General features: G+C 41.0%; 1 protein-coding gene across 4 annotated transcripts in view; it reads right to left on the minus strand.

The window, feature by feature from the left end:
- Window positions 1–4,006: 4,006 nt before the first annotated feature.
- Window positions 4,007–26,432, minus strand: part of ttyh2 (tweety family member 2) — a 104,031-nt gene continuing 81,605 nt past the window's right edge. For 2 of the 4 annotated variants that reach the window (XM_031804789.1, XM_031804790.1), the window contains 9 exons: window positions 19,745–19,814; window positions 19,531–19,586; window positions 9,105–9,197; window positions 8,919–9,011; window positions 8,618–8,760; window positions 8,104–8,295; window positions 7,806–7,884; window positions 6,481–6,507; window positions 4,007–5,766 (listed from right to left, as the gene is read on the minus strand). In XM_031804789.1, coding sequence (XP_031660649.1) covers window positions 5,686–5,766; window positions 6,481–6,507; window positions 7,806–7,884; window positions 8,104–8,295; window positions 8,618–8,760; window positions 8,919–9,011; window positions 9,105–9,197; window positions 19,531–19,586; window positions 19,745–19,814 — 834 coding nt within the window. In that variant the 3' untranslated portion in view covers window positions 4,007–5,685. The remainder of the gene's footprint in view (window positions 5,767–6,480; window positions 6,508–7,805; window positions 7,885–8,103; window positions 8,296–8,617; window positions 8,761–8,918; window positions 9,012–9,104; window positions 9,198–19,530; window positions 19,587–19,744; window positions 19,815–26,432) is intronic. The other 2 variants (XM_020461114.2, XM_031804791.1) reach the window with 1 other exon arrangement.

Raw genomic sequence — 26,432 nt, forward strand, 5'->3', positions numbered from 1 at the left:
GATAGCTATCAACACTGAGATTGTAGCACCTTACAAATGTTAGTGTCACTTATTCTTTAAAACCATTCCGGCAAAGACAATGAGCGCAGCTACAGATGAGCATAATGAGACAACTCCCAAAACATAAACCAATCTTTGACTGATCTGTGATCTGGGGAGACACAAGTTCGCTTTGTATTCATCACCAGCAAGGAAATCTGCAATCAATTTGACAGTAAATATAAAGTAAGTATATTTAAAGTGTGTCAGTATAAGTGTGTTGTTCCATAGGATATTGTGTGAAATGTGAAACTTTTCACTCACCACAATCCAAAAAGGATTTGAAGGTCAGTTGCGTACAGCCTGCATCCTTGATGACAAGAAAAAGTTCATTTAAATTGCATTAACACAAATAACATTATGCACAAATTACAAGAGAGCAGTGCTCTGTTTAGAGTAAAACACACGTGTTGCATCGACCTGCCTGCCGCTAAGTACTGTCTACCAACAGTTCTCTTTTCACAGTAAAACGCACCTGTCTTACAGACCAAACAGAAGCTAAAAACGGTCTAATAGCTCTAAACTTGAGTGAAACACACATGTAGCACAGACCAACTGCCGCTAACTGTCTGCTAACAGCTCGCTTTTCAGAGTAAAACACATGTTGCACTGACTAACCTGCTGGCAGTAGTCAGTAAAGTCCGCTAGCTACTGATAATAGCTAATAACGCTCTGTTGAAAATGTACAACAGGTGATGCACCGATCCACCGGGCGTACATACTGTCCATAAACCACTAACAGTGGTATAACTTAATGTTACTGTAGCTAGCTAGCTAATTAGCTCTAGCTAGATGCTCACATTAGCATCTGACTATGCAAATCGTGCAGTAACAGTAAGCCTACACTACAATGCCAGCTAGCTGTAATGTTGCTCAACAGTTGTACTTTGCACACGAAGTTAACCAATAACAGTGAACTTACCTGGAGTTCTAATTAAGTTTAGAAATTAATAAATTCTGTGGTTCTGTGAGTGACTACTGATGTTCGGCAGATCCACGCTCTCGATCTGTCCACTCTTTCCATTCACCAGACATTTGCAAATGGAGAATGGCGGCAAAATCTACATTTAACCAACATTAGTGGGCGTGGTCATACTGTTTTCCTCCAATAGAATTTAATCTGTATTTTTGCTCCCACTCTAGCAGCCACTGGTAATAATTACACTCTAAAATGATTTCATTTCACTACTTGAGAGGAAAATAATTTAAACTCCAGAAACAACGCTCGCCAGTACTTACTGTGTAGTGATTGTTGTAACCGAGACTATTTTTATGCTCTCTATGCGCTTCAGCACCAGGTTGTCCCTTTCTGTGAGCTTGTGCGGCCTACCACTTTGCAGCTGAGCTGTTGCTGCTCGTAGACGTTTCCACTTTACAATAACAGCACTTATAGTTAAACGGGGCAGCTCTAGCAGGGCAGAAATTTGAATAACTGACTTGTTGGAAAGGTGGCATCCTATGACGGTGCCACGTTGAAAGTCACTGTGCTCTTCAGTAATGCCATTCTACTGCCAATGTTTGTCTATGGAGATTGCATGGCTGCCTGCTCAATATTATACACTTGTCAGCTGGAATAGCCGAATCCACTAATTTGAAGCGGTTTCCACATACTATGTATATATAGTGGAGTAGGGTGGTGGGTTTTTAGTGTAGGGTTAGATGGTAGCGTATGTGTTGCTTTATTTGTACAGTTGAAGTCAGAAATGTACATACACTTAGGTTGGAGCCATTAAAACTAGTTTTTTTTATCAACCACCACAAATTTCTTGTTAACAAACTATTGTTTTGGCAAGTCGGTTACTTTGTGCATGACACAAGGAATTTTTCCAACAATTGTTTACAGACCGATTATTTCACTTATAATTCACTGTATCACAATTCCAGTGGGTCAGAAGTTTACATACACTAAGTTGACTGTGCCTTTATACAGCTTGGAAAATTCATGTCATTGTTTTAGAAGCTTCTGATAGGCTAAATGACACCATTTGAATCAATTGGAGGTGTACCTGTGGATGTATTTCAAGGCCTAACTTCAGTGCCTCTTTGCTTGACATCATGTGAAAACCAAAATAAATCAGCCAAGACGTCAAAAAAACAATTGTAGACCTCCACAAATCTGGTTCATCCTTGGGCGGAATTTCCAAACGCCTGAAGTTACCACGTTCATCTGTACAAACAATAGTACGCAAGTATAAACACCATGGGACCACGCAGCTGTCATACCTGTCACGTTCTGACCTTTATTTCCTTTGTTTTGTCATTATTTAGTATGGTCAGGGCGTGAGTTGGGGTGGGCAGTCTATGTTTGTTTTTCTATGATTCTATGAATCAGTTGTCTCTGATTGAGAATCATACTTAGGTAGCCTGGGTTTCACTGTGTTTTTGTGGGTGATTATTCCTGTCTCTGTGTTTTGCATCAGATAGCGCTGTTTTTGGTTTTCCACGTTTATTGTTTTGTAGTGTTCGTGTTTATCTTTTTTTATTAAACATGAATCAATATAACCATGCTGCGTTTTGGTCCGTCTCTCCTTCAAATCAAGAAAACCGTTACAATACCGCTCAGGAAGGAGACACGTTCTGTTTCCTAGAGATTAATGTACTTTGGTGTGAAAAGTGTAAATCAATCCCAGAACAGCAGCAAAAGACCTTGTGAAGATGCTGGAGGAAACAGGTACAAAAGTACCACAGTAAAATAAATCCTATATCGACGTAACCTGAAAGGCCTCTCAGCAAGGAAGAAGCCACTGCTCCAAAACCGCCATAAAAAAGCCAGGCTATGGTTTGCAACTGCACATGGGGACAAAGATTGTGCTTTATGGAGAAATGTCCTCTGGTCTGATGAAACAAAAATAGAACTGTTTGACCATAATGAGCATTGTTATGTTTGGAGGGAAAAGGGGGAGGCTTGCAAACCAAAGAGCACGATCACAACCGTGAAGCACGGGGGTGGCAGCATCATGTTGTGGGGGTGCTTTGCTGCAGGAGGGACTGGTGCACTTCACAAAATAGATGGCATCATGAGGCTGGAAAATTTTGTGGATATATGGAAGCAACATCTCAAGACATCAGTCAGGAAGTTAAAGCTTGGTCGCAAATGGGTCTTCCAAATGGACAATGACCCCAAGCATACTTCCAAAGTTGTGGAAAAATGGCTTAAGGACAACAAAGTCAAGGTATTGGAGAGGCCATCACAAAGCCCTGACCTGAATTATACAGAAAATATGTAGGCAGAACTGAAAAAACATGTGCGAGCAAGGAGGCCTAAAAACCTGACACCAGCTCTGTCAGGAGGAATGGGCCAAAATTCACCTAACTTCTTTGTGGGAAGCATGTGGAAGGCTACCTGAAGCGTTTGACCCAAGTTAAACAATTTGGAGGCAATGCTACCAAAAACTAATTGAGTGTATTTAAACTTCTGACCCACTGGGAATGTGATGAAGGAAATAAAAGCTGAAATAAATAATTCTCTCTACTATTATTCTGACATTTCATTCTTAAAATAAAGTGGTGATCCTAACTGACCTAAGACAGGGAATTTGTACTCTGATTAAATGTTAAGAATTGTGAAACTGAGTTTAAATGTATTTGGCTAAGGTGTATGTAAACTTCTGAATTCAACTGTATATTTATATATATATTTTTTTCAAACAAAGCACAAGGGAAGTATATTCCAGTTTAGTAGGTAATTGCAACATTTATTGGATTCCAATCACAGTTAAACCTCATTGAAGAAGAAGCCCCAGGACAGAGTTTTGAAAAAGGATGGTTTGCACAGGAGCTCGGTGTAACTCAATGACTATGTCAAATTAAATTTGCCCTGTACACCTGTGTGGCTAACCAAGTCGCCATTACATTTAGGCTGATAATTATGCAAAGTGTCGGTCAGGTTAGCCACACTTTCATTTTGGGACTTAAAAAAAATATGTGCATAAGGCATTCATAGAATGAAGATACACCAAACACAACATGAGAATACTCAAGTATTTTATTATTAATTCACAATTATATCCCATCTTTGAGGATAGATACACATCAAGCACCACTCTCAATGGTTCTAGACAGTGCTACTTCACATGCATTCAAACTGAAAAAATTAACAAAACAAACAAAATAATATTATAAAATCCTACAGAATTAAACCTTATCTGACGATAGCTCAAACCGGCCTGTTCATTAAGAGGATGATGATATGTTTTCTCAAAATGGAAGAAAAGGATCACTAGTAAGGTTAAAACTGCTGTCTGAACACTATTTCTCTCACCATGATAGTTTGCAGCCGCTTGCAAGTCATGACCAAAACTCAAGTTGATATGGTACTATTACAATACACATCCAACCGAATGCCATCATTTAACAACGGCCTCTGAAGAGAATATCTGATATTATGGCAGAGCAAGGCTCTCCTAAGGGCTTTATTGGTTTAAAACAAGCTACAGATATCGCACAACCAGTGGCACATTAGGACAACCCTAAAATGAATAAAAAATACTACAAAATAAGACACAGCAATCTGTAAACGTACAAGATATTTACAGAAGTCAACATACAGTATAGTTTAAATGCGCATCAGTTACCGTATGTGGACAAATTACATTTGTAACATGTCTTAGTCGTTGAAATGATGGCTCAAAACATAAAATCCTGTGTCAGACACCGTGCGAGACCTTTTGAATGGAGAAGAGCAAGCAACACAGAGGGGTATCTGCGAAGAATCAGTGTTGGGCATTGTGTAGGGTCACTATCCCAGGCCCTACCATACAATCAGGGTTGAGTTTGTGCTTCACAAGGTTTAGGTCTCAACTGTATGTGGAAACATATAACTAATATTATGGCATATGTTGTCTGTTGCCTTGGAGGGAAAAGGAGGAGCCTCCGACAGTCGAAATTACAGTATTCAGTTCTAAGAATGTGAAAATGTAATTTTTGATGTCCTTGTGCTTGGCTTATTTCAGATATCAACAGAATGGTATGGTTCCTTCTTTTGATTTGAATAATTCATATATTCTGGCTGGTTCCTCCAGATAGCTCAGCAGTCCACATCAAGTCTTTGAAGAGGTCAGGTAGAGAATGTCTTTTAGCAAGAGAGGAATAGTCACAAGCAGTCATAGACTTACAGTATATATACTGTAATTACAGAACATCTGTTTTGGAGAATAGGGAGTGGTTATAGGCCCAAAAACATGCTTCAATTCTTAAAATATGTTTTATAAGACGTTTCACTTCAAAATAGATGTATACAAATCATTCGTTCCTGAACAATTTAGATCATTATTAAAGTAATTTATTGTAAAAGTTGCTTTTGTCTCATCGGAGTGAATGAATCAAGCTAGTGTTTTTAAAATATATCATTATTACAAATAGAATGAATAGAATCATATAATAGAATATGGGCTGGAGTCACGGTGACTGAGACATACACATTATGCTCTGGGGTTTGGGATGGGACAACTGTGTGTGTGACACCTTTCCTCATATCAGGCCTTGGTCCATTCCAGTGATTTGGACGAGGATAGGGTCCGTGCAGCAGCCACAGAGTCACACACTGCTGGAGTAGTTGTTTTTGTGTGTGTGCGTGTTCGCCTGTTTGAGGACCCCTCTCGGAGATGGCAGAAGTGAAAGAGAAGAAAGATCGAGGGAGGAGCAGCTCTATGCCTGGAAATCATTCCCAAAGTGTCTGATCTGGTCCTCAGTCATGGACAGGTAAGTAGCCCTCATGCTGGGGGAGTACTGTAGGGGAAAACATAATATCACAGGACACACAATAAGAGACAACACCAGGTGACTTATAGTGAATGAAACACACAACAGTATAGAATAACATAGTACTCTTTCAGAACAGTATCTAACCAGCGAGACAGGAAGGAAGGGTAGGTAGCTAGGGGAGACAATACTGTGTCTATGCCAAACATTGATTGGACTATCAGTCAGACAACACTGTAGGTCCCTTCTTATGGATCAAGCCTTCTCAGGCGGTAGGTGAGACAAGGGGCATACCATGACTCTAGAATTCTATAGCACCAGACCAAGCATAACGACAAGCCTGACGCTCGGCACCTTATGGCGGTAACAGCTATAGAATTACACAGAGGGAAGGTTTGCGGCATGCACACATAGGGCTGCCGATGTGTCTCTGAAAACATGTCCCAACCCAGGGAGGAGATGTGAGGATAGGGTACACCACCACACTCCCAACAGCACGGGGAAACAGACCTGACTGGGTCAAACATACAACTGGAATGATGACGATGATGATGTCATGAACAGTAAGGTTAGCAGTTCAAAGCCATGCCAGAGGTGAAATAGAAAATGCAGTTCCAAAATGAAAATGGAGGTAAATAAGAAAGAGATGATGTTAAACGAAGGCAGGGGGAAAAGCAAATGGGAGTCTATCTTGTCCTTCAGACAGTAGAGAGGTCCAAAGAGGAGCAGAAAACAACTTACTCTGTTTCTAAATTGCTGAGTGTATACCTCCAAAAGTTGATTAAAAAAATAAGGAAGTAAGAAATGAAATACAAACAAACATATAAACAACAAACAAACAAAAAAATATCAAAGAAGCTGTTAGCTGAAAAGGTAGAGTGCACGCTTTGCAGAAAGGTAGATATGGGTCCAGAAAGGCACCACATGACATAATCCTCACAGCCAAATGGTAGTAGAGTGAGAGGGCAGGGGAAAGCACAGAGGTTGATACGGTTTAACACTTTAGAATTCGTCCCAGATGGCGCCCTATTCCCTACACAATCCACTGCTTTTAAAATAAAATAAATAAGATGTTGTGTAAGTGCCATTTGGGACTCAGCATTAGTCTCAGGTAATAAACCTTATTCAGTCAAATATAAAAACGTCACCACGTGGGAAGGATGGCAGGCAGCTACAGTAGATACCCATAATATATGAGATGCATGATATCTGTCTCTTTATCAAATTTAATTAGGCACAGCAGGCATTTTGAATGGTTAAGCTTGATGTATTCATCCTAAAAACGTGGCCTGTCTCCTCGACAGGAAATGAGAATAGATCTAAAGAGCTGCCACTACGAGGCCATAGAGGGAGGTGAAAGAGAGAAGAGGAGAGAGATACTTTAAGAGAGAAGGAAAGTGACCAAATAAGGACTAACACCTGTGACATCCTCCCCTGGGCATTGGTCTAAGTAACATGCTATGTCCATGTTAAACTTCTCTTTCACTGTCCTACTACTTGGGTAATGAGTCAGCAATCTACAGTTATGGTAGATAGACAGGTTAAAGGCACAAAGTCAGCAGTGTGCTCTTACTGATGGATTTCAGTATTGGAAATGTATTATCATATGGATGTCATATCATGAGAAAAACACTCTCGTCACAACTCGTGAGAAACAAACTACGAGACCAACTTCAAGTCTAAGTAATACTGACTTGAGCAATTTAAAGAATGCATCAAGCAGAGAGAGCATCATTAGGGGAAAAGCCTCAAGCTAGAGTTAAAGAGCAGTCTGAGACCCAGCTGTCAGGTCTTTACCAGAGTTGACATTGCAAACAGAAAGTAAACACAGGAACAAGTCCTACCAGGTCACTGAATCAATTAAATAACAGAACAGAAATCCTGGTGATGAGAGAGAGATCAGTATTACAATGCTGATTGACTTGAGAGTATGTGGGACAGCGGCATCATGGTTGGGATCAATTTAAATTCAGTCAATTCAGAAAGCAAACAATTTTCCTCATTGGAATTGACCCCAACCCTGAGTGACCTCACAAGAAAGACATGGCCTCTGGGACCCAACGCACCGAGGGGGGCGGTGAGCCTCTCCCTATCAGAGGAACGTTCTCATACCGCTGGTTCCCCCCGAACAGCGCCGACTGGTTCCTGAGAAGGGAGAGCGAAGGAGTGAGTTAAACAAACATTCCTTATCACCAAAAAAGTGTCCACAGCACAAGAACATAGCACTTTGGGCCAGTATGTCATCTTAGCAATCATGATAACTATATTTCACAGTTAGCTTTACTTTAGCTTCAGTACGTATAGCACACTAGACTGTGCATTACCATACACTCCACACCAGGCCAGGGCTGGACTCTGACTCACATGTACTCTGAAACGGGTGCATTGGACCCAGCCTGTGCGGCAGGCGGGTGGAGGCTGCTCTGGCTACCCATGCTGCTGCTGTAGCTGCAGAAGCTGTGCACGTTGGTGGCATGGTTGGGGTTGTGGGTCGTCATGCGTCTGGCCTGAGGGTTAAATGGGTCCTCCTCGTCTATATCGTCATAATCACGCTCCCTGAGAGAAGAGGAAGGCTGGAGGTCAGGGGCATAGATTTTGAGGATGATTTAGTGACTTGGTAAGGTGTATGTACAGTATAAACACAATGGATGTTTACACTCTTGTTCTATAAAAGGGTGATAGAGAGAGAGAGAAAGATAGTGACTGTGATTCTTACTAGCACTGGTTTAGCTATTCTCGTGATCATGATATGTGGTTGTCTTATCTACTTTATTTGAATGCATTGATTGTAAAATGCTCTGGATAAGAGTGTCTGCTAAATGACTAAAATGTAATGTAAATGTAATGAAAGAGACTCAGTGGGAGGGCACCTCCTGACCTGCTGGCGATATGTGTCCATGCCCGGGGGATGGCACACAGCATGGCACAGAAGGCACAAATTGCCAGGATAGAGAAGAGGCATAGGTATAGCAGGCCCTCCACCCCATCATAACACACACCGATCAGCGCATCCAGGTAGTCCTACAGTGTAGAGGGAGGAAACAAACAAACACATTTGCAGATAGCAGAAAATATCCCTCTGAGACATGTTGTGAATGAAGTGAATAGATGTACACAGCAGAGCCACTGTCACAAGGAACTAGATCCATGCCGTGGGATTCAGTGGTGGTGTCCTGTACCTTGTTGAGTCCTCTACAGTCCAGCAGGGCAGTCAACTGGTGGAGGCTAGCCTCTGAGGAGTTGAGCAGGTGCTGGATGCCCAATAGGTCTCTCTGTGGAGAAGACAAGTGTAGGATTCAGTACTCAAAAAATTCTATGCTTACACAGACGGGACGCATTATGCCACAGGTAAATTCAACACTGACCTCAGCGGTGGGGAAGAGAGGCACAGCGAACTGCAGCAGGCCCTGTATTTGGATCTGCATGGTGGTCAGAGATCTTTGGAAGATGGTCAGAGACTGCAAACACACACACACACGCACGTACACAAAACAACATGCCAAATTCTGGGTAGTGTACATTTAAAGGGATAATCCACCCACAGAAAAAACAATCATGAAACTCCTGTCAGGTTGGTAAAAGCCAATGTTTTGTCAATGGGTAAAAATTATTTAACTTCTCAGTGGCCCATCTGTGAAATCAGAAATTGTTTAGAATGTGTCATAGCTACATGGTTCTCCTCACTAGAGATAGGGGATGACACACTATCACATTTCATAACGCTTTTAAGACAATTACCTGCACTCCAAGTCGCCAAATCAGCCAATAGATGGTATGGGCATAATTGTATAGAGCACATCCATCCGTTTATATCGTCATGACAAACTTTATATTTCGCTTGCGGATATTAACTTAATGTGTGTATTTACGTTGGCTAGCTAGCTACCTAGCCAGCCAGCCAGCCCAGAGTTTATGGCAGAGAGCAAGCCAATTTGCAACAGATTTCCACAACTATTTTTCACATGTTGCTACCAACCTTACTATAAAAACAAAATGAAAAATGTGTTAACAAAAAATATTGTTTTCACATATTAGTGTTATTTAACACTGTTAATCATAGGAATTTGTGGTTTGGGATGGATTATAACTTTAATACACTAGTGGGCTTGTCAGTTCAGCTTTTGTCCAGCATAGGGAGACAAAAGCCAATCATTAACAGCAAGTTAGTCTCATCCAACAGAATCTGCATGCTCTGCCCTGTGCACTCCACCCAAGAACAGCAAGTAGACTGTAAACCACATGAATTTACCCCTTAGAAACTGATCTGGGATCTTAGAAACTGATCTGGGAGCGTATGACTCCAACCCTACACAGCAAATTCTCCAGTGTTCAAAAACAAACACAAAAATGAACACAGAGCGTTAAATCAACACTGAAAGTCATGAGTCTGTGGTCTCATATAGACACCAGAACAGTGTTAAATTAACACACTGTGAGTGCCTTGTCTACTGAGTAAATTGTAGAGTTACCACCCATGACTTTATTGGTTAGTGACAGAGACATGGTTGTTGCATTCATCCATTTTCGGTCCTATTGACTATCCCCAAGCGATCCTAAGCGAATATGTCATAAAAACACTCAATTCTTTAACACATTACCATATGTATTTCATAAAGCCTTATTTAGAGGGCCTAGTTTTACCTGGAAACATGCGTCGGAAACTCATACACAATCACATTGAACCAAAAACACAACCATCATTATCATATTTCCCAGCATGCTCTACTGCAGGTTGATTTTGAGAATTGCTTGTTTAAATATATAGGTTTTCACATTTCCACAAACTTCAAAGTATTTCCTTTCAAATGGTATCAAGAATATGCATAATCTTGCTTCACATCCTGAGCTATAAGCAGTTAGATTTGGGTATGTCACTTTAGGCAAAAAAAGAAAAGAAAAATATCTTTTGAGAGACTAAGATTTTACCCAGAATATTTTTTGGGATGGAAATGCTAAAAATTGGAGAAAACATACCTTTTCTCTCATGGCTAACTACCAGGAACATGGATGCAGTGTTGCAGTAAAATCATCTCAAGATAATTCGGTGATATACAAAGAAACTCAAACAATATTGAAATTGCATCAATTTCAACAAAATATTTTTTTATGCATCTCCCAATTTGGCATGTCTCTTGTGATGCAGTTCACAGCAGCACTGATGGATGTGCTGACATGACAACAATGTCAGAGTTTTGAACGACCCTTCTCCTCTTTTGTTCCATGCTGGCTGCTAGCTAACACCAGACACAGATGAAAGGGGAAACATAGAAGCATCTTTGCCATAGATGAATAGTGTAAACCTTTCATTATAATTGCTAACATCCTACAGGGTACACCCTTGTGTACAGGTTCGAGGCCCCTGTGTTAGAGTAAAACTAGGCCCTCAAAATAAGGCCTCATGAAATACTGTATGTAAGGTAGTTTGTCAAATAATAACAAAAAAGATGATAACATATAGGATCTCACTTGGTAATGTCCATAGGACCGAAATGGATGAATGCAACCATGTCTCTGTCACTAACAAATAGTCATGAGTGGTAACTCTACAATTTTCTCGAAAGACAAGGCACTCTGTAAATATTTTAATAAGGCTTTACACCAACCAGTGTGCTAAGTTAACACTGTTCTGGTGTCTATATGTGTCCACAGACCAGTGTTCCCTGTGCGTTCATTTAAGTGTGGCGCTGCGCCATGATAGAATCATTGCTGCCACACCAAAATAAACATATTTCTACCAAACATATGTTCAATAAAGTTCTGTAAAGCATATTCGCATTTCTTGGTAAATAAATCATCTGTCTGGGTTCAATACAGTTCTGAAGGCTATTTAGTTCTGTGAGCTGTGACAGGCAGCAAGCAACTCAAGAAACACGGTGCACCAGTTACCAGTGTGCAATACAGACGCGAAATTGCGAATTGCGAAACACAATTAACTTGAATCACCTCAGAGTGCACCTGTGTGAGAAACTGAAAGAAAGGTACATCAGCTAGCCAACTAGTTAACTACATAAGCTAGCTATAGCCTAAACACTCTACTAAACTTAATTTAGATCTATAATATTGCTGCCACAAATGTAACGGCAATTAGCTATCCAATATTCACAAGGATGTTGATGATAGAAACATAGTTAACTAACGTTACTAGTTTAGCAAGTTAGCTAGCTAGCTAGATTCATCGGCTGGACAGTCCAGCCTGGACTATATTAACCGGCACCCAGGGACAGAGCATTGAATGGAAAGTGTCAGGGCTCATGCAATGATGGCAAAAGGTAAAGATTGTTATATTGGATACTTCCATTTCTCAAAATGCCTTCTAATGTAAAAGATCTCAGATGAATATTATTAACCATGGCTCAATAATAACGCATTATGTCTGTTGCTGTTCACAGGCTCCTCAGTCATGGTTGCATTCGAGCCAACCACAGTGCTTGAGCATGAGGCCGTCATTGGGGGTTTTAAATATCTGTACCATCTAACAAACTTTCCAGAACTGCTGGACATTGCTGAATTGCTGGGTTTGGTACTATTTCACAAAGCTCAAGGTGAATGAGTGCTCCACAATTCTGTGCTTTTGTTCATATTTTTTTCACTTGATATTTAAATGTCACCAGACTTACTTCACATTGTTCTCATTTACATGAAGATTGGCAAGAACACAAACTACAGGTCACACATAATAGTGAAAGAAATGTTGAAGATGCTGGCTCAAGTTGTGGAGGAGCCGATCCTACATGCCATTCAGACATCTGTAGCCATTGGCCTGGAGGCTGATGAAACTACAGATGTGGCAACTAATAAGCAGCTGGATTTACATGTCAGGTTTATATTTCAATAAGAGTTACAACATTATTTTAAATAGTGATATTCTACAGTCACACTGCATCCATGAGTAATAATGAAATGGTTTATCAAATCAAATCAAATTTTATTTGTCACATACACATGGTTAGCAGATGTTAATGCGAGTGTAGCGAAATGCTTGTGCTTCTAGTTCCGACAATGCAGTAATAACCAACAAGTAATCTAACTAACAATTCCAAAACTACTGGAATTGTGTATGTTTTCTAGATACATGGACCAAGAGGGACACCTTTAAAACTAGTTCCTGGACCTGGTGTCAGTCCCTGATGGCCACGCAGACACCATCGTTGCCACCATCAAGGAGGTGCTGCAGATCAAAAAGATAGCAACAGAGAGATTGTACGACCTGGGCACTGATGGGGCTGTGGTGATGACTGGTATGGACACAACACTAAGTCTTTTGTAATACCCTTGGTAGAACCAAGTATTGAGTTTATTTGTTATAATTAATTGGTCATTTACAAGTGAATAGGTTTGTTTACTTTTAAGTTTTGACCAATAAGGTCGCTTGTTAGGCTGTGGCCAATGGGAGATTTGCCCTGGTTAACGGAAGGCCTGGGAAAAAAGAGAAAGACGTTGAGAAAAAGGAGGGACATTACATTATAACCATTGGCGAAGAAAAATAGAACAAAACCCATACCTACCCAGTTAAGAAGGAAAATACCGATTTTATTTTATAAGCGAGTTATCGTTTTGTTAAGACAGACTTAGTAAAGACTGAAGCTACTATTTACACTATGTCTTGTGATACAAATAATTTTTCTCATCTTCAAACAGGACAACATAGGGGTGTGTCAAAACAGCTAAAGGATGCCTTCCTGTGGATGGTGTCTGTGGCTTGTCCTGCCCACCATCTTGCTCTGGCCTGATTTGCTGACGTCCCCTATATGAGATTATGTATCACATTCCTTCGCTTGGCTACTCTGGTCTCATCTTGTTTACCTACTGCATCTACACTCAAAATTAATGTATTTTGCAGGAAGTAAAGGATGTTCGCTGGCTGTCCCAGAACCTGGCCGTGGCTGATCTCAGCGAAACCTCAGCGCAGTGTTTGTGGCATTGGCTGAGGAGGTGGAGGTGAACCGGTGCCCAACTGCAAAGGGCCTCTACGCCAGTGATGCAAACTAGTCACCTTTTGGCCAAATTCTCAGTGTTTAATGCAAAATAGGTAAACTACGTGATTCGTGTAGATTCAATGAGAATTTTTGTTTTGTTTTTTGCGTTTGGGTCACTAATGGCTGTAAGCGAACTAGTGATGTATGTTTGGAGCAATACGGTCTGTATCCAAGACTCGAGCCTGGGCTCAGTCAGTCATTCACATAACAGAATGCAGCATGCAACTGAAGAGAGAAGAGACAACCAACTTGCTAGCTGCAGCATCAGCGTGCGCTCTGGAAAGACAGCGGAGAGTGGAAAGGCAGTTTGCGAGTTACAACACTAGTGCGTCCCCTGAACGACAAAGAAGAGGTAGGTGACAAGCCTGGAGATGGAGATGAGAAGGTGATGAAGCATACTTCATGAGCTGTAACCGAAAAATAACTGGCATTTGGAAAGTTTGAGGTGAGGAAGCAAGTGTGGTGGAACAATAATTGTTAGCATTGTTAAGTATCTTTTTACAGTAGCTGGATCGAATTCTCCGTTAGCTAGCCAACATTAGCTGATCAAATAATTGAGTTTATGGTGTGAAAATTTGCTGAATTAACATTTTAACAATAGCGGAACCAATTAGCTATAGTATTAACTGGTATACATCTCCTTGCCGTTCCTCAAGCTATAACGTTAGTTTCTCACTGGACCCTGGCAATCTGTGTGAAATGTTAAATAGTTAGCTAGCTAATGAACTAACTACTATCTATGAACAAATGTATTCCCTTTATGTGGTTAATTTTCAGAATGAGAGAATTAGGTGAACTTTAGGCATTGCTTGTTAAACAAGTGGATTCAGGGATCAAGTGTAGCTGGAGCTGGGCCTAGCTTAAGGATGCCAATAGAGGTGAAAAGGAACACCACACACTTTCCTTCTTTTTCATAAAAAGAAGATAAAAAGGGGTGTGCCAGATGCACTCTCTGCCTGAAAGATCAATTATGCCAACAAAGGGTCTCATGCTCTGCTGCTAGCACATTGTAGTACAGGCAGAAAGTGTACAATGTAATAACACGCAGTGTAGCCCAAAGATATTGCTTATATGTTGAACTTGACATCATACTGTAACACTTTTGTGTGAGTGAGGGGGGATTCCTTTTTACTCTTTTTACTCTGAACATTATTTTTGCACACATGTAGCCTTGTGCCCTTAATCAATGTCTACTATAGTGGCCACAATAATAGAGCAAAAATAGAATGCCTGTATATTTCCTTCTATTTCTACTTTAAGATGTTTTTTTCCCCAAGTGCAATATTTACATGTATGTGGTCACAAGCGTTCTATTATAAAGGCTGTCATGGCTAACTTTTTTCTCTGGACTTTTCACAGTAAAGTCTAGGCAACAAATAACATTGGATTGCTTTCCTTAATTTTTTGTTCTGAGTTTGGTTCACAATAACCACTTTTTTATTTTATATACAGACACTGATCATGTAGATCATATTCTTTGTTGTTTAATTAGTACAGTTAAATCCTGAATTTCAAGATGGGATCCAGCCTAAAGCATATTGTCACGCTCTGACCTTAGAGATAATTTATTATCTATTTTGGGGTTAGGTAGGGGTGTGACTAGGGTGGGCATTCTAGTTTTGTTATTTCTATGTTGGCCTGGTATGGTTCCCAATCAGAGGCAGCTGTCTATCGTTGTCTCTGATTGGGGATCCTATTTAGGCAGCCTTTTCCCATCTGTTTGTTGTGGGATCTTGTTTTTGTGTAGTGGCTGTGAATACTGCATTGACGGCACGTTTTGTTTGTTCTTTATTGTTTTGCTCAGTTTCACTTATTAAACATGTGGAACTCTACACACGCTGCGCCTTGGTCCGTTAATTCTACAGACGATCGTGACACACACATATATATATATTTAATTCTTTGCGTGTTTCAGTGTCCCAAAAATGTGTCACCTTTAGGGCCCTCACCAGTTTGCATCCCTGCTCTATGCTTTCTGTGCCACATACAGGTAGGCCTAGATGTATTGTAGATTATAGTGGACTCCAAATTAAATAATGTACTATGTTGCTATTACTGCTTTCAGTGTCTCAAAACTCTATTTGAGTGGTCCACGATGTGGCTTTTAAAACCTGTTTTGTATTGTCAATTGATGTATCATTGTTGAGTGACAAACTTTTCTAACTCTACAGATTTGTGGCAGCACTTTACCTGCTGGCAGACGTGCTGCCTCACCTGACGTGGCTTAGAAATTATATTCCAATTAGAGGATGTAAACTTCCTGGCCATAAAAGAGCAGGTACATTCTTTTCTATCTTCATGTTCAAACATGGGCAAATGTCTCAGTTTAACAGAGTCAAAGGACAGCACTACTCAATTAAATATTTAAGAACTTCTGACACTTCATTATAATTACTTCAAGCAAAACAACTATTTTGTTGTAGGTCCCTGTGACAATGGCATCACTCCTCGCCATAAAACATTCTGGTGATTCCCAGCCCCCGGGGTCATTTCTTAGCTAACTCCACCAGGACCTCGATGTCCCAATGGGTCTGGGCGCATTCAACGTCAAGGAGGAGGAGAGGGAGAGGCCAGGTGGAGACCAAGACCAGGAAGCAGTTCTGAGCTGGGTTTAGAGAGGAGGTAAAAACATTTATTATCAAATGTTGTGATGCAACCAATGTTACATTGTGTGTGTTGGATAAACTAAAACAAACAGCTCTTAATCACTTATTTTCTGCTTTGTGCTGTAATTAGGTCATGGATCCATATATTGTTGGCTTCCAGGACAGCCTAGACCAGAGGTTCCAACACCGGGAGATTCTGGGGGCCTCCAGGACAGCCTAGACCAGAGGTTCCAACACCTGGAGATTCTGGTGGCCTCCAGGACAGCCGAGACCAGAGGTTCCAACACCGGGAGATTCTGGGGGCCTCCAGGACAGCCGAGACCAGAGGTTCCAACACCGGGAGATTCTGGGGGCCTCCAGGACAGCCTAGACCAGAGGTTCCAACACCTGGAGATTCTGGGGGCCTTCAGTGTGTTGGGAACTCAGTCTGCGTTCTCCAGTGAGAGGATAAACACTGTTAACCTGATCCTCCTCACCAGGCAGTTTGTGCAAGCGCCAGAGGCTGCTGTGCTCCAAGAGTGGCCCTCTTACAAGCAACATGTGCTAGTTGGAGCATTCACAGTATCGAATGAGTGTGACAATCTTTTGAAGAGAACATTTTAGGCCAGTTTTGCCCAACCCTTTTTCCTGTTGAAATAACACTCTGTTGGCTCTTCTTTAATGCTGTACATATTTTTGTTTTTCATGTATTTCAGGGGTTGAATCAGCTGACGGCAATAACAAAGCTGGCCTCGCAATTTGAGTGGGGGCAGCTCTACCCCTGCCGTAGCCAGTTGGCAGAAATTGCACTGACTATACCAGTGTCTTCCGTTAATTGTAAGAGGTTCTTCTCTGCAATGAAACGAGTAAGAATATTTAAATGTGAAAATAGATTTTCTTTGTCCCTCTCCCTTCTCTTATTGTTCTTTCTGTTATTGCAGGTCAAAACAGACTTGAGGAACAGACTGCAGGGAGAGCATCTAGCCACCTGCATGCGGCTCTCCATCAACGAAACCCAACCAAGCCGCACTGCTTCTTAACACGGTGCGCATCCAACCCGGAAGCCAGCTGCACCAATGTGTCGGAGGAAACACCGTAACACCTGGCGACCTGGTTAGCGTGCACTGCGCCCGGCCCGCCACAGGAGTCGCAAACCCTCCCTAACCCGGACTACGCTAGGCCAATTGTGCGTCGCCCCATGGACCTCCCGGCTCGAACCCAGAGTCTCTGGTGGCACAGCTAGCACTGCGATGCAGTGCCCTAGACCACTGCGCCATGCTAACACATTTTACAGAGGAAACACTACCACAGTCGCAACACTTTCAGTGTTGTTTTAACACTGTGTTCATACAACTCTCCTTCCGTGGCCTCCAATTGCTCTTAAATACAAGTAAAACTAAATGCATGCTCTTCAACCGATCGCTACCTGCACCTACCCGCCTGTCCAACATCACTACTCTGGACGGCTCTGACTTAGAATACGTGGACAACTACAAATACTTAGGTGTCTGGTTAGACTGTAAACTCTCCTTCCAGACCCATATCAAACATCTCCAATCCAAAGTTAAATCTAGAATTGGCTTCCTATTTCGCAACAAAGCATCCTTCACTCATGCTGCCAAACATACCCTTGTAAAACTGACCATCCTACCAATCCTCGACTTTGGCGATGTCATTTACAAAATAGCCTCCAATACCCTACTCAACAAATTGGATGCAGTCTATCACAGTGCAATCCGTTTTATCACCAAAGCCCCATATACTACCCACCATTGCGACCTGTACGCTCTCGTTGGCTGGCCCTCGCTTCATACTCGTCGCCAAACCCACTGGCTCCATGTCATCTACAAGACCCTGCTAGGTAAAGTCCCCCCTTATCTCAGCTCGCTGGTCACCATAGCATCTCCCACCTGTAGCACACGCTCCAGCAGGTATATCTCTCTAGTCACCCCCAAAACCAATTCTTTCTTTGGCCGCCTCTCCTTCCAGTTCTCTGCTGCCAATGACTGGAACGAACTACAAAAATCTCTGAAACTGGAAACACTTATCTCCCTCACTAGCTTTAAGCACCAACTGTCAGAGCAGCTCACAGATTACTGCACCTGTACATAGCCCACCTATAATTTAGCCCAAACAACTACCTCTTTCCCAACTGTATTTAATTTTAATTTATTTATTTATTTTGCTCCTTTGCACCCCATTATTTTTTATTTCTACTTTGCACATTCTTCCATTGCAAAACTACCATTCCAGTATTTTACTTGCTATATTGTATTTACTTTGCCATCATGGCCTTTTTTGCCTTTACCTCCCTTCTCACCTCACATTGTATATAGACTTGTTTATACTGCATTATTGACTGTATGTTTGTTTTTACTCCATGTGTAACTCTGTGTCGTTTTATCTGTCGAACTGCTTTGCTTTATCTTGGCCAGGTCGCAATTGTAAATGAGAACTTGTTCTCAACTTGCCTACCTGGTTAAATAAAGGTAAAATAAATAAATAAATAAATAAAAATTTTGCTATGATTTTTAACACTGGAGAATTTGCGGTGTAGATTTAAACCATCAAACAACATCTAACATCATTAATGGGTTAACCTGTCACATCACAGTAAATCAAAACAACAGTTTGAGTGTCCCCAACCATTACAAAATAGACTGGGACAATGAGTGCCCAATGGCACAGACGGTCCTTAATTGAAGCGAGACAGTCAATTACCCCAAACCAGCAGCCATAGCAGCAGCCATAATTGATCTCCTTTGATCTAAACATTTTCAGAATTTGTCTCGGTGGCATGTCTACGATCCAATAACTGTGAGTGTATGTGTGTCTCAGTGAGCGATCTCTGCTTCCATACTCAGGTGAATGTGTGCTGACTGAGCAGGCTGGGTAACGCTTCCCTGCACTCTGTTGCTGCATTCTCTTGAACCTTCGGGGCATGTCTACAAGCACAGCATAATAGGATCTGAACTCTACTGGGTTATGGAGCTAGCTGAGGCTGGAGAGAGAAAGACTACTTCTCACTGCCCTGACCTAAAAACCACCTCTCCTTCTTGGAGACCTTACTGAACGCGATAAGGGAGGGATGGAGGAGGAGGAGGGAGCGACAGAGAGAGTGCGAGTACAAGACAGAAGGGGATAAAGGTAGAGAGAAAGAGACAGAAACAGGGAGACAGAAAGGTCAAAGCAGGTATCATTGACCCGGTGCTGCTGGTGATGAGTATTACCTGCTGGAATGGGTTGGGGAGGGTCTGGCTGCAGTACAGGTAGTAATGCACTATATCTGTAGAGAACAGGGAGACACCAACAAGTCAGAAAGACTCGGCAATAACATTGATCTCTTTTAAGTATAATGTGATTACAGCCAGGGGTGGGTATAAACACCTTGTAATTACAGGTTCATTAAATTGACATCAAAAGCATAGCTTGTCTTTAACTCACCAGAACTGATCAGGTCTTTGGTCTGGTTCATGATGAACTTGTCTGGGATCACACAGAAGTCACTGGTGCCCTGAACACAAGAAGAAAGGACATTTTTAAAAACCACAAAACTAGTGTCAAAGTAGTCTATCAAACACACCCCCTCCTGTGTTTAATAGGAATACGTACAGGTCTCTCGGGGTTCAACTAATGAGCCTCTATATACCACAGATGAAAAGCTGCCTATTTTGCCTCTTCTCCAAATCCAACTGTTTGTGAGTATATTGTTCCATAAAGCCTATAGAGTGTGTGTGTGTGTGCTTCATACCGGCGCTCTTCTCCGTCTATAATTATTCTTGTGAAGGAATTCGTTATGCATTAATGTATTATGTGCCACGGTGTTCTTTTACTTCAGATGGCAGGAGTTTCCCTCCCTTCATTAGTGTCACAACATCACAACAACTGCAGCAGCAACACATACACACACAGTCGTGTACAGCTAACCTTGTGGGGATACACAATTCAGTCCCATTCAGAATCCAATTTTCTCTAACCCCTAACCTAAACCCTAACCTTAAACCAAAAACCTAATCCTAACCCTTAAACTAACCCTAGCTCCTAACAGTGACCCTTAACGTCATTCTAACCCTAACACTAATTCTAACCGTAATCCTAAACCACCTAGAAATAGCATTTGACCTTGTGGTGACTTGGTCAACTTTTTGTTTGTTTACTATTCTTGTGGGGACTTCTGGTCCCCACAAGAATAGTTAAACACATCCACACACACACACACACACATTTTTTGGGCCTATAAAAACAAGCCTGGGTTGCTTAGAGGCAAACTGAGGTCAGGATGCTTATGTTTGGAACAAATCACAGGGGTGCTCTATGGTGTGCCACTTCCTGATTCTACACCATTCTCTTCACATTGTTTGTTCCAAGATGATCAGATAGATTCATTCCATTCTTCCATTCCAAGGGAGGGGGTATCCATGATTACATGGTCAAGGGGGGCCTGATCCTAGATTTGTGAATGATATAGTATCTACTATATAATCCTTCTCTGTGCCTGGGAGCGTGTGCGCATGCGTGTGTAATCCGTAATCAAATCAAACTTTATTTGTCACATGCGCCGAATACAACAAGTGTAGACTTTACCGTGAAATGCTTACTTACAAGCCCTTAACCTCTCTTAGCGGGATGAAATTCGACAACATACGGTGATTGCTACATAAATAGTCATATTAAACATTCATGAAAATACAAGTGTCTCATATGTTTCGAAAGCCAGGAATCTTGCTAATCCAACTGCGTTGTCAGATTGAAAAAATGATTTACTGTGAAAGAATACAATGCGATTATCTGAGGATAGTGCCCCATAAAAAACTACTATTTCAACGAGCACAGGCGTAACAAAATCACAAACTGCAATAAAATTAATTGTTTACCTTTGACGATCTTCCTCTGTTTGCAATCCCAATGCTCATTGTTACACAATGAATGGTCTTTTGTTTGATAAAATCCATTTTTATAGCCTAACACGAAACATTTTGTGAACCGCGTGTGTCGTGAATTCCGACTCATTCCATTTTCAACGACGCATTCGATGGAAATACACACACTAAACGTGACTTTTCCAGTCATGTTTGGTTTCATTGCAATCAACTGCTTTGTTTGTAACACAACCAAATGTGATGGGTCATTTCGCAGGACGTATTGACTGAAAGAAACCAACAAGTAATGACATCATTGTGCACCAATGATATGACCGCTGTTTCATTGATTGACTGTATTTTAACCCAATGACCACTGATCAGTATGGCGACTAAGTCAGAGAAAGCTAAATCTAAGTCTAGATATACAGATGTACACACAATTTTAGAAGAAATTGATCGGGAAAGAGAGACAGAGATTGTTGGAGGACGATTAATTTAGCGATTCCTAAATGGAGGAATATTTTTTGAACGGAGAGGACATCGTTTTGGACTGGTAAGTTCTTCTCATGCTAATGCCGTTGTTTGAAATTAATAATATAAAATATTATTTGTGATAAAAAAATTTTTTAGTAGCAATATATAAAAATGTAATGTAATGAAATGTGAGATGTGTGTGTCTGCCACCCCAATCACCCCCACATGAAATAGTCTATTTGAGACTGTTGAGGGGAGGGCAGGCCCACAACAATGTCCAAAGTGAAATGGAGACAGTAGATACAGCTGGTCTGTTGTAATATAATAAAGACAGTAGATCTAGCTGGTCTGTCATAATATAATATAGACAGTAGATCTAGCTGGTCTGTCATAATATAATAAAGACAGTAGATCTAGCTGAAATGTCATAATATAAATGAGACAGTAGATCTAGCAGGTCTATAATAATATATTCAACCTTATGTTCCCTGTACTCTATATATATCTGTTTATTATACCTGTTGATACAGGGCTCATATGTGAAACTATTCTAACTGAACATTACACTGACTCCGAATGGGAGCCCCCAGTGCCAAGGTGTCCATCCCCCACTGAAGCTGGATCATCCAGCTCCTGCCACAAGTGGTGTTCATCTGCCCAAATGTATTTCTGCAGGCATGGATGTGCCTCAGGGCCAAAAGGGCACAGCATGGAGGCTTCGCTGTGTTCTTTGCAAAATGTAGTCCCCCATCACCTGCACCACATGCTTGGTGACCCTCTGCTTTACAGACGAAAGAGCCTGTTATGGCACCTGGCATCAGCAGCACAATATTGTGTAGAGGACTGAGGGTCTTCCAGATAATGAAAGTGTTATTTTGTAAATGTATATTTTTTTTCATGTTTTTTCTCCATTTTTTTTGGGGGGGGGAGTGTTAGAATACCATTTTGGTATTTTGTATATAGTTATTCCATTCCATTCCCCAATTTGGCCACTTGGGTACATTTGGGGTACTTGTGTGGGACACCTGGGTGACTTCATGATACATGTCATGTAGCACACTCACTTTGCACAAGTACTGTTGCCATCTTATGTTTTTCACTGAAATTGTCCCCATCATCCTATCTGAATGTTTGTTTTATCTTGTTCATTTTAAAGATGATGATTCAACAATAAAAAATAAAAAACATATGGTTTTGGTCAATGTAATAGTCTGGTGGCCATTTGAGTAATTGTTCAGCAGTCTTATGGCTTGGGGGTAGAAGCTGTTAAGGAGCCTTTTGGTCCTTAACTCCTGGAGTCCCATAGGTCGGCGCATATTTGGGCCAGCACTGTCCGGGTTAGTGTTTGGCCGGGGTAGGCCGTCATTGAAAATAAGAATTTGTTCTAAACTGACTTGTTTAGTTAAATTTAGAAAAAAATATAATAATATTTATAATAATTATAAATTATATATATTAACACCTCATTGAGAGGAAGCAGAGTAGGTACTGTAGATCTCATAGAAAGCTATGAGCTGCTGTATCCAGGCCTGGCTGCATGGTGTGGCCCAGTTAAATGAGATGTGTGTGTGCGTGTGCGTATGTGTGCGTACGTGCATGTATGATCAAACCCAGCCTTGAAGTCTCAACCTAAACTACAGCCTAAAATAAAACATGCAATATTGACTTGGAATCTTTCAGTTCGATTGTAGCCTGCGTTCAGCAACTAGCCCTTTGCCTTATGCACTATGCATTTTGCATGATCCACAGCCCCAAGTCAAATCTGGGGGGAACAACAACAAACAAACTAAAGAGAAAGGGAACACGACGAGCCTTAGGCATGTGGTGACTCAAACACAGCAGCATCTATTCATCTTCCTGTATTCAAACCAGAAATTCACATGCACTCAGATTCTCCAGGATATAAACAGAGATACAGTCATATGAGTAATCGCTCTCATTAGAGATGTGATGGAATTTCATGACCTGAATAGGACCATCATTCATCACATCATCCCTGACATAACATCATTGACCAGTTGGTTTTATAAATGATGACTCATGATCTGGTTTACTGGTTACTGTAACAGCTGTTTAGTAGTAGTTATGGGGTTGAGTTATATTAAGTTAATTCACAGCTGATAGGTAGTGATGATCAAAACCTTCAGGAGAGAGAGGGACTAGTTCCCAGGAGGATGAAGGATGAAACAAGGGTAGGCACCAATAACCTTCAGATTTCAAACCTCTGGTAACTAAATTTAACCTGGTTTCTCCTCCTTTTCCTGCTGCCCTTTTCTCCCTCTAACTCTTTCTCCTCAATATCTTTTCATACCTGGTTTAATCTGATCCAAGACACAGGCATCCAATGACACTTTTTTTAGACAGCAGTAGTACTTGTCTATGTAAATGCATTATGGCTTTATGTGAACACGTTGTGGTTATGTATTCAGAGCATATATGAAGGCATATCCCTAAGGATTTCTGACGGAAAGCTATTTAATGTGATTTCTCTCAGACTCGCACAGGCACACAAAGACAGACACACTTTCAAAGTGAGTGTGAACAATCATGGCCCCAAAGCAATTCGTCTTAGCTGTCAGCCATGGTAAGAATTGATTAGCACAGTAGCAGTAACAGTTGGATATGGACATGGTCCTGAGTTGTTTCAGAAATTGCACGCTATTCCCTACATAGTGCACAACTTTTGATCAGGGCCCATAGGGGCAAAGAATGGTCCTCTATACATAGATATTTTTCGATGACTGTTAACAAGCTGGACAGAGTGAAGACTGCTGTATATGTAGGCCCATTATCATATCATAACTGCCAAAATAATGAAACCACTTGAGTAAATGAGGGAGACAAAGTATATTGAAAGCGGGTGCTTCCATACAGGTGTGGTTCCTGCTTAGAGTCATGTTTAAAAATGCTGGGCAGGCCATTATTTTGGCTACCATGGCTATGCCCCCATAGGATGAAAATGACCTCATCCAAAAGGCATGAATGCTCTCTGAATGGTTTGATGAGCATGAAAACGATGTAAACCATATGCCATGGTTCTCCCAACCATCCAGGAACAGTTTGGTGACGAACAATGCCTTTTCCAGCATGATGGAGCACCTTGCCATAAGGCAAAAGTGATAACTAAGTGGCTCGGGGAACAAAACATAGATATTTTGAGTCCATGGCCAGGAAACTCCCCAGACCTTAATCCCATTGAGAACTTGTGGTCAATCCTCAAGAGGCGGGTGGACAAATAAAAAAAACACACATTCTGACAAACTCCAAGCATTGATTATGCAATAATGGGCTGCCATCAGTCAGAATGTGGCCCAGAAGTTAATTGACAGCATGACAGGGCAGATTGCAGAGGTCTTGAAAAAAAACATTACAAATATGCTTTGTTGTCTGAACGCTGTATTCAGATTATTGCATGGTTTGCTGTTTTTGAAATCTGACACAGCGGTTGCATTAAGGAGAAGTATATCTCTAATTCCATGTATAACACTTGTTTTTTCATCAACATTTATGATGAGTATTTCTGTAAATTGATGTGGCTCTCTGCAAAATCACTGCATGTTTTAGAACTACTGAATGTAACGCGCCAATGTAAAATTAGATTTTTTAAAATATAAATATGCACTTTATCGAACAAAACATACATGTATTGTGTAACATGAAGTCCTATGAGTGTCATCTGATGAAGATCATCAAAGGTTAGTGATAAATTTTATCTCTATTTGTGCTTTTTGTGAAAAATAGCTGTGTTTTTCTGTGACTTGGTGGTGATCTAACATAATCTTTTGTGGTGTTTTCGCTGTAATGCCTTTTTGAAATCAGACACTGTGGCTGGATTAACAATAGTTTTATCTTTAAAATGGTGTAAAATACTTGAATGCTTGAGGAATTTTAATTATGAGATTTTTGTTGTTTTGAATTTGGCGCCCTGCACTTTCACTGGCTGTTGGCGAGGTGGGACACTACCATCCCACATATCCCAGAGAGTTTAAAAGATCCTTCAAGTGCAGTCGCAAAAAACAAAAAACACCCCAGGAAAGGAAGAACCAGAGTTACCTTTGCTGCAGAGGATAAGTTCATTAGAGTTTACTGCCCCTCAGATTGTAGCCCAAATACATGCTTCACAGAGTTCAAGTAACAGACACATCTCAACATCAACTGTTCAGAGGAGACTGCGTGAATCAGGCCTTCATGGTCAAATTGCTGCAAAGAAACCACTACTAAAGGACACCAATAATAAGAAGAGACTTGCTAGGGCCAAGAAACACAAGCAATAGACATTAGACCGGTGGAAATCTGTCCGTGTAAGGGCAATTTGACCAAGCAGAGTAATGGAGTGCTGCATCAGCTGACCTTGCCTGCACAATCACCTGACCTCAACCCAACTGAGATGGTTTGGGATGAGGTGGACCACCAACAAGTGCTCAGCATATATGGGAACTCCTTCAAGACTGTTGGAAAAGCAATTCCTCATGAAGCTGGTTGAGAGAATGCCAAGAGTGTGCAAAGCTGTCATCAAGGCAAAGGGTGGCTACTTTGAAGAATCTAAAATCTAAAATCTATTTTGATTTGTTTAACACTATTTTGGTTACTACATGATTCCATATGTGTTACAGTAAAAATAAAGATAAACTCTTGAATGAGTAGTTGTATCCAAACTTTTGACTGGTAAAAGTAAAGTAGTCAGTCCCCTTGACCTTATCCACGTTTTGTTTCGTTACAGCCTTATTCTAAAATGGATTAAATACAAAAATGTCCTAATCAATCTACACACAATACCCCATAATGACAAAGCAACA

The sequence above is a fragment of the Oncorhynchus kisutch genome, linkage group LG25 (assembly GCF_002021735.2).
Source record: "Oncorhynchus kisutch isolate 150728-3 linkage group LG25, Okis_V2, whole genome shotgun sequence".
Taxonomy (NCBI): Eukaryota; Metazoa; Chordata; class Actinopteri; order Salmoniformes; family Salmonidae; genus Oncorhynchus; species Oncorhynchus kisutch.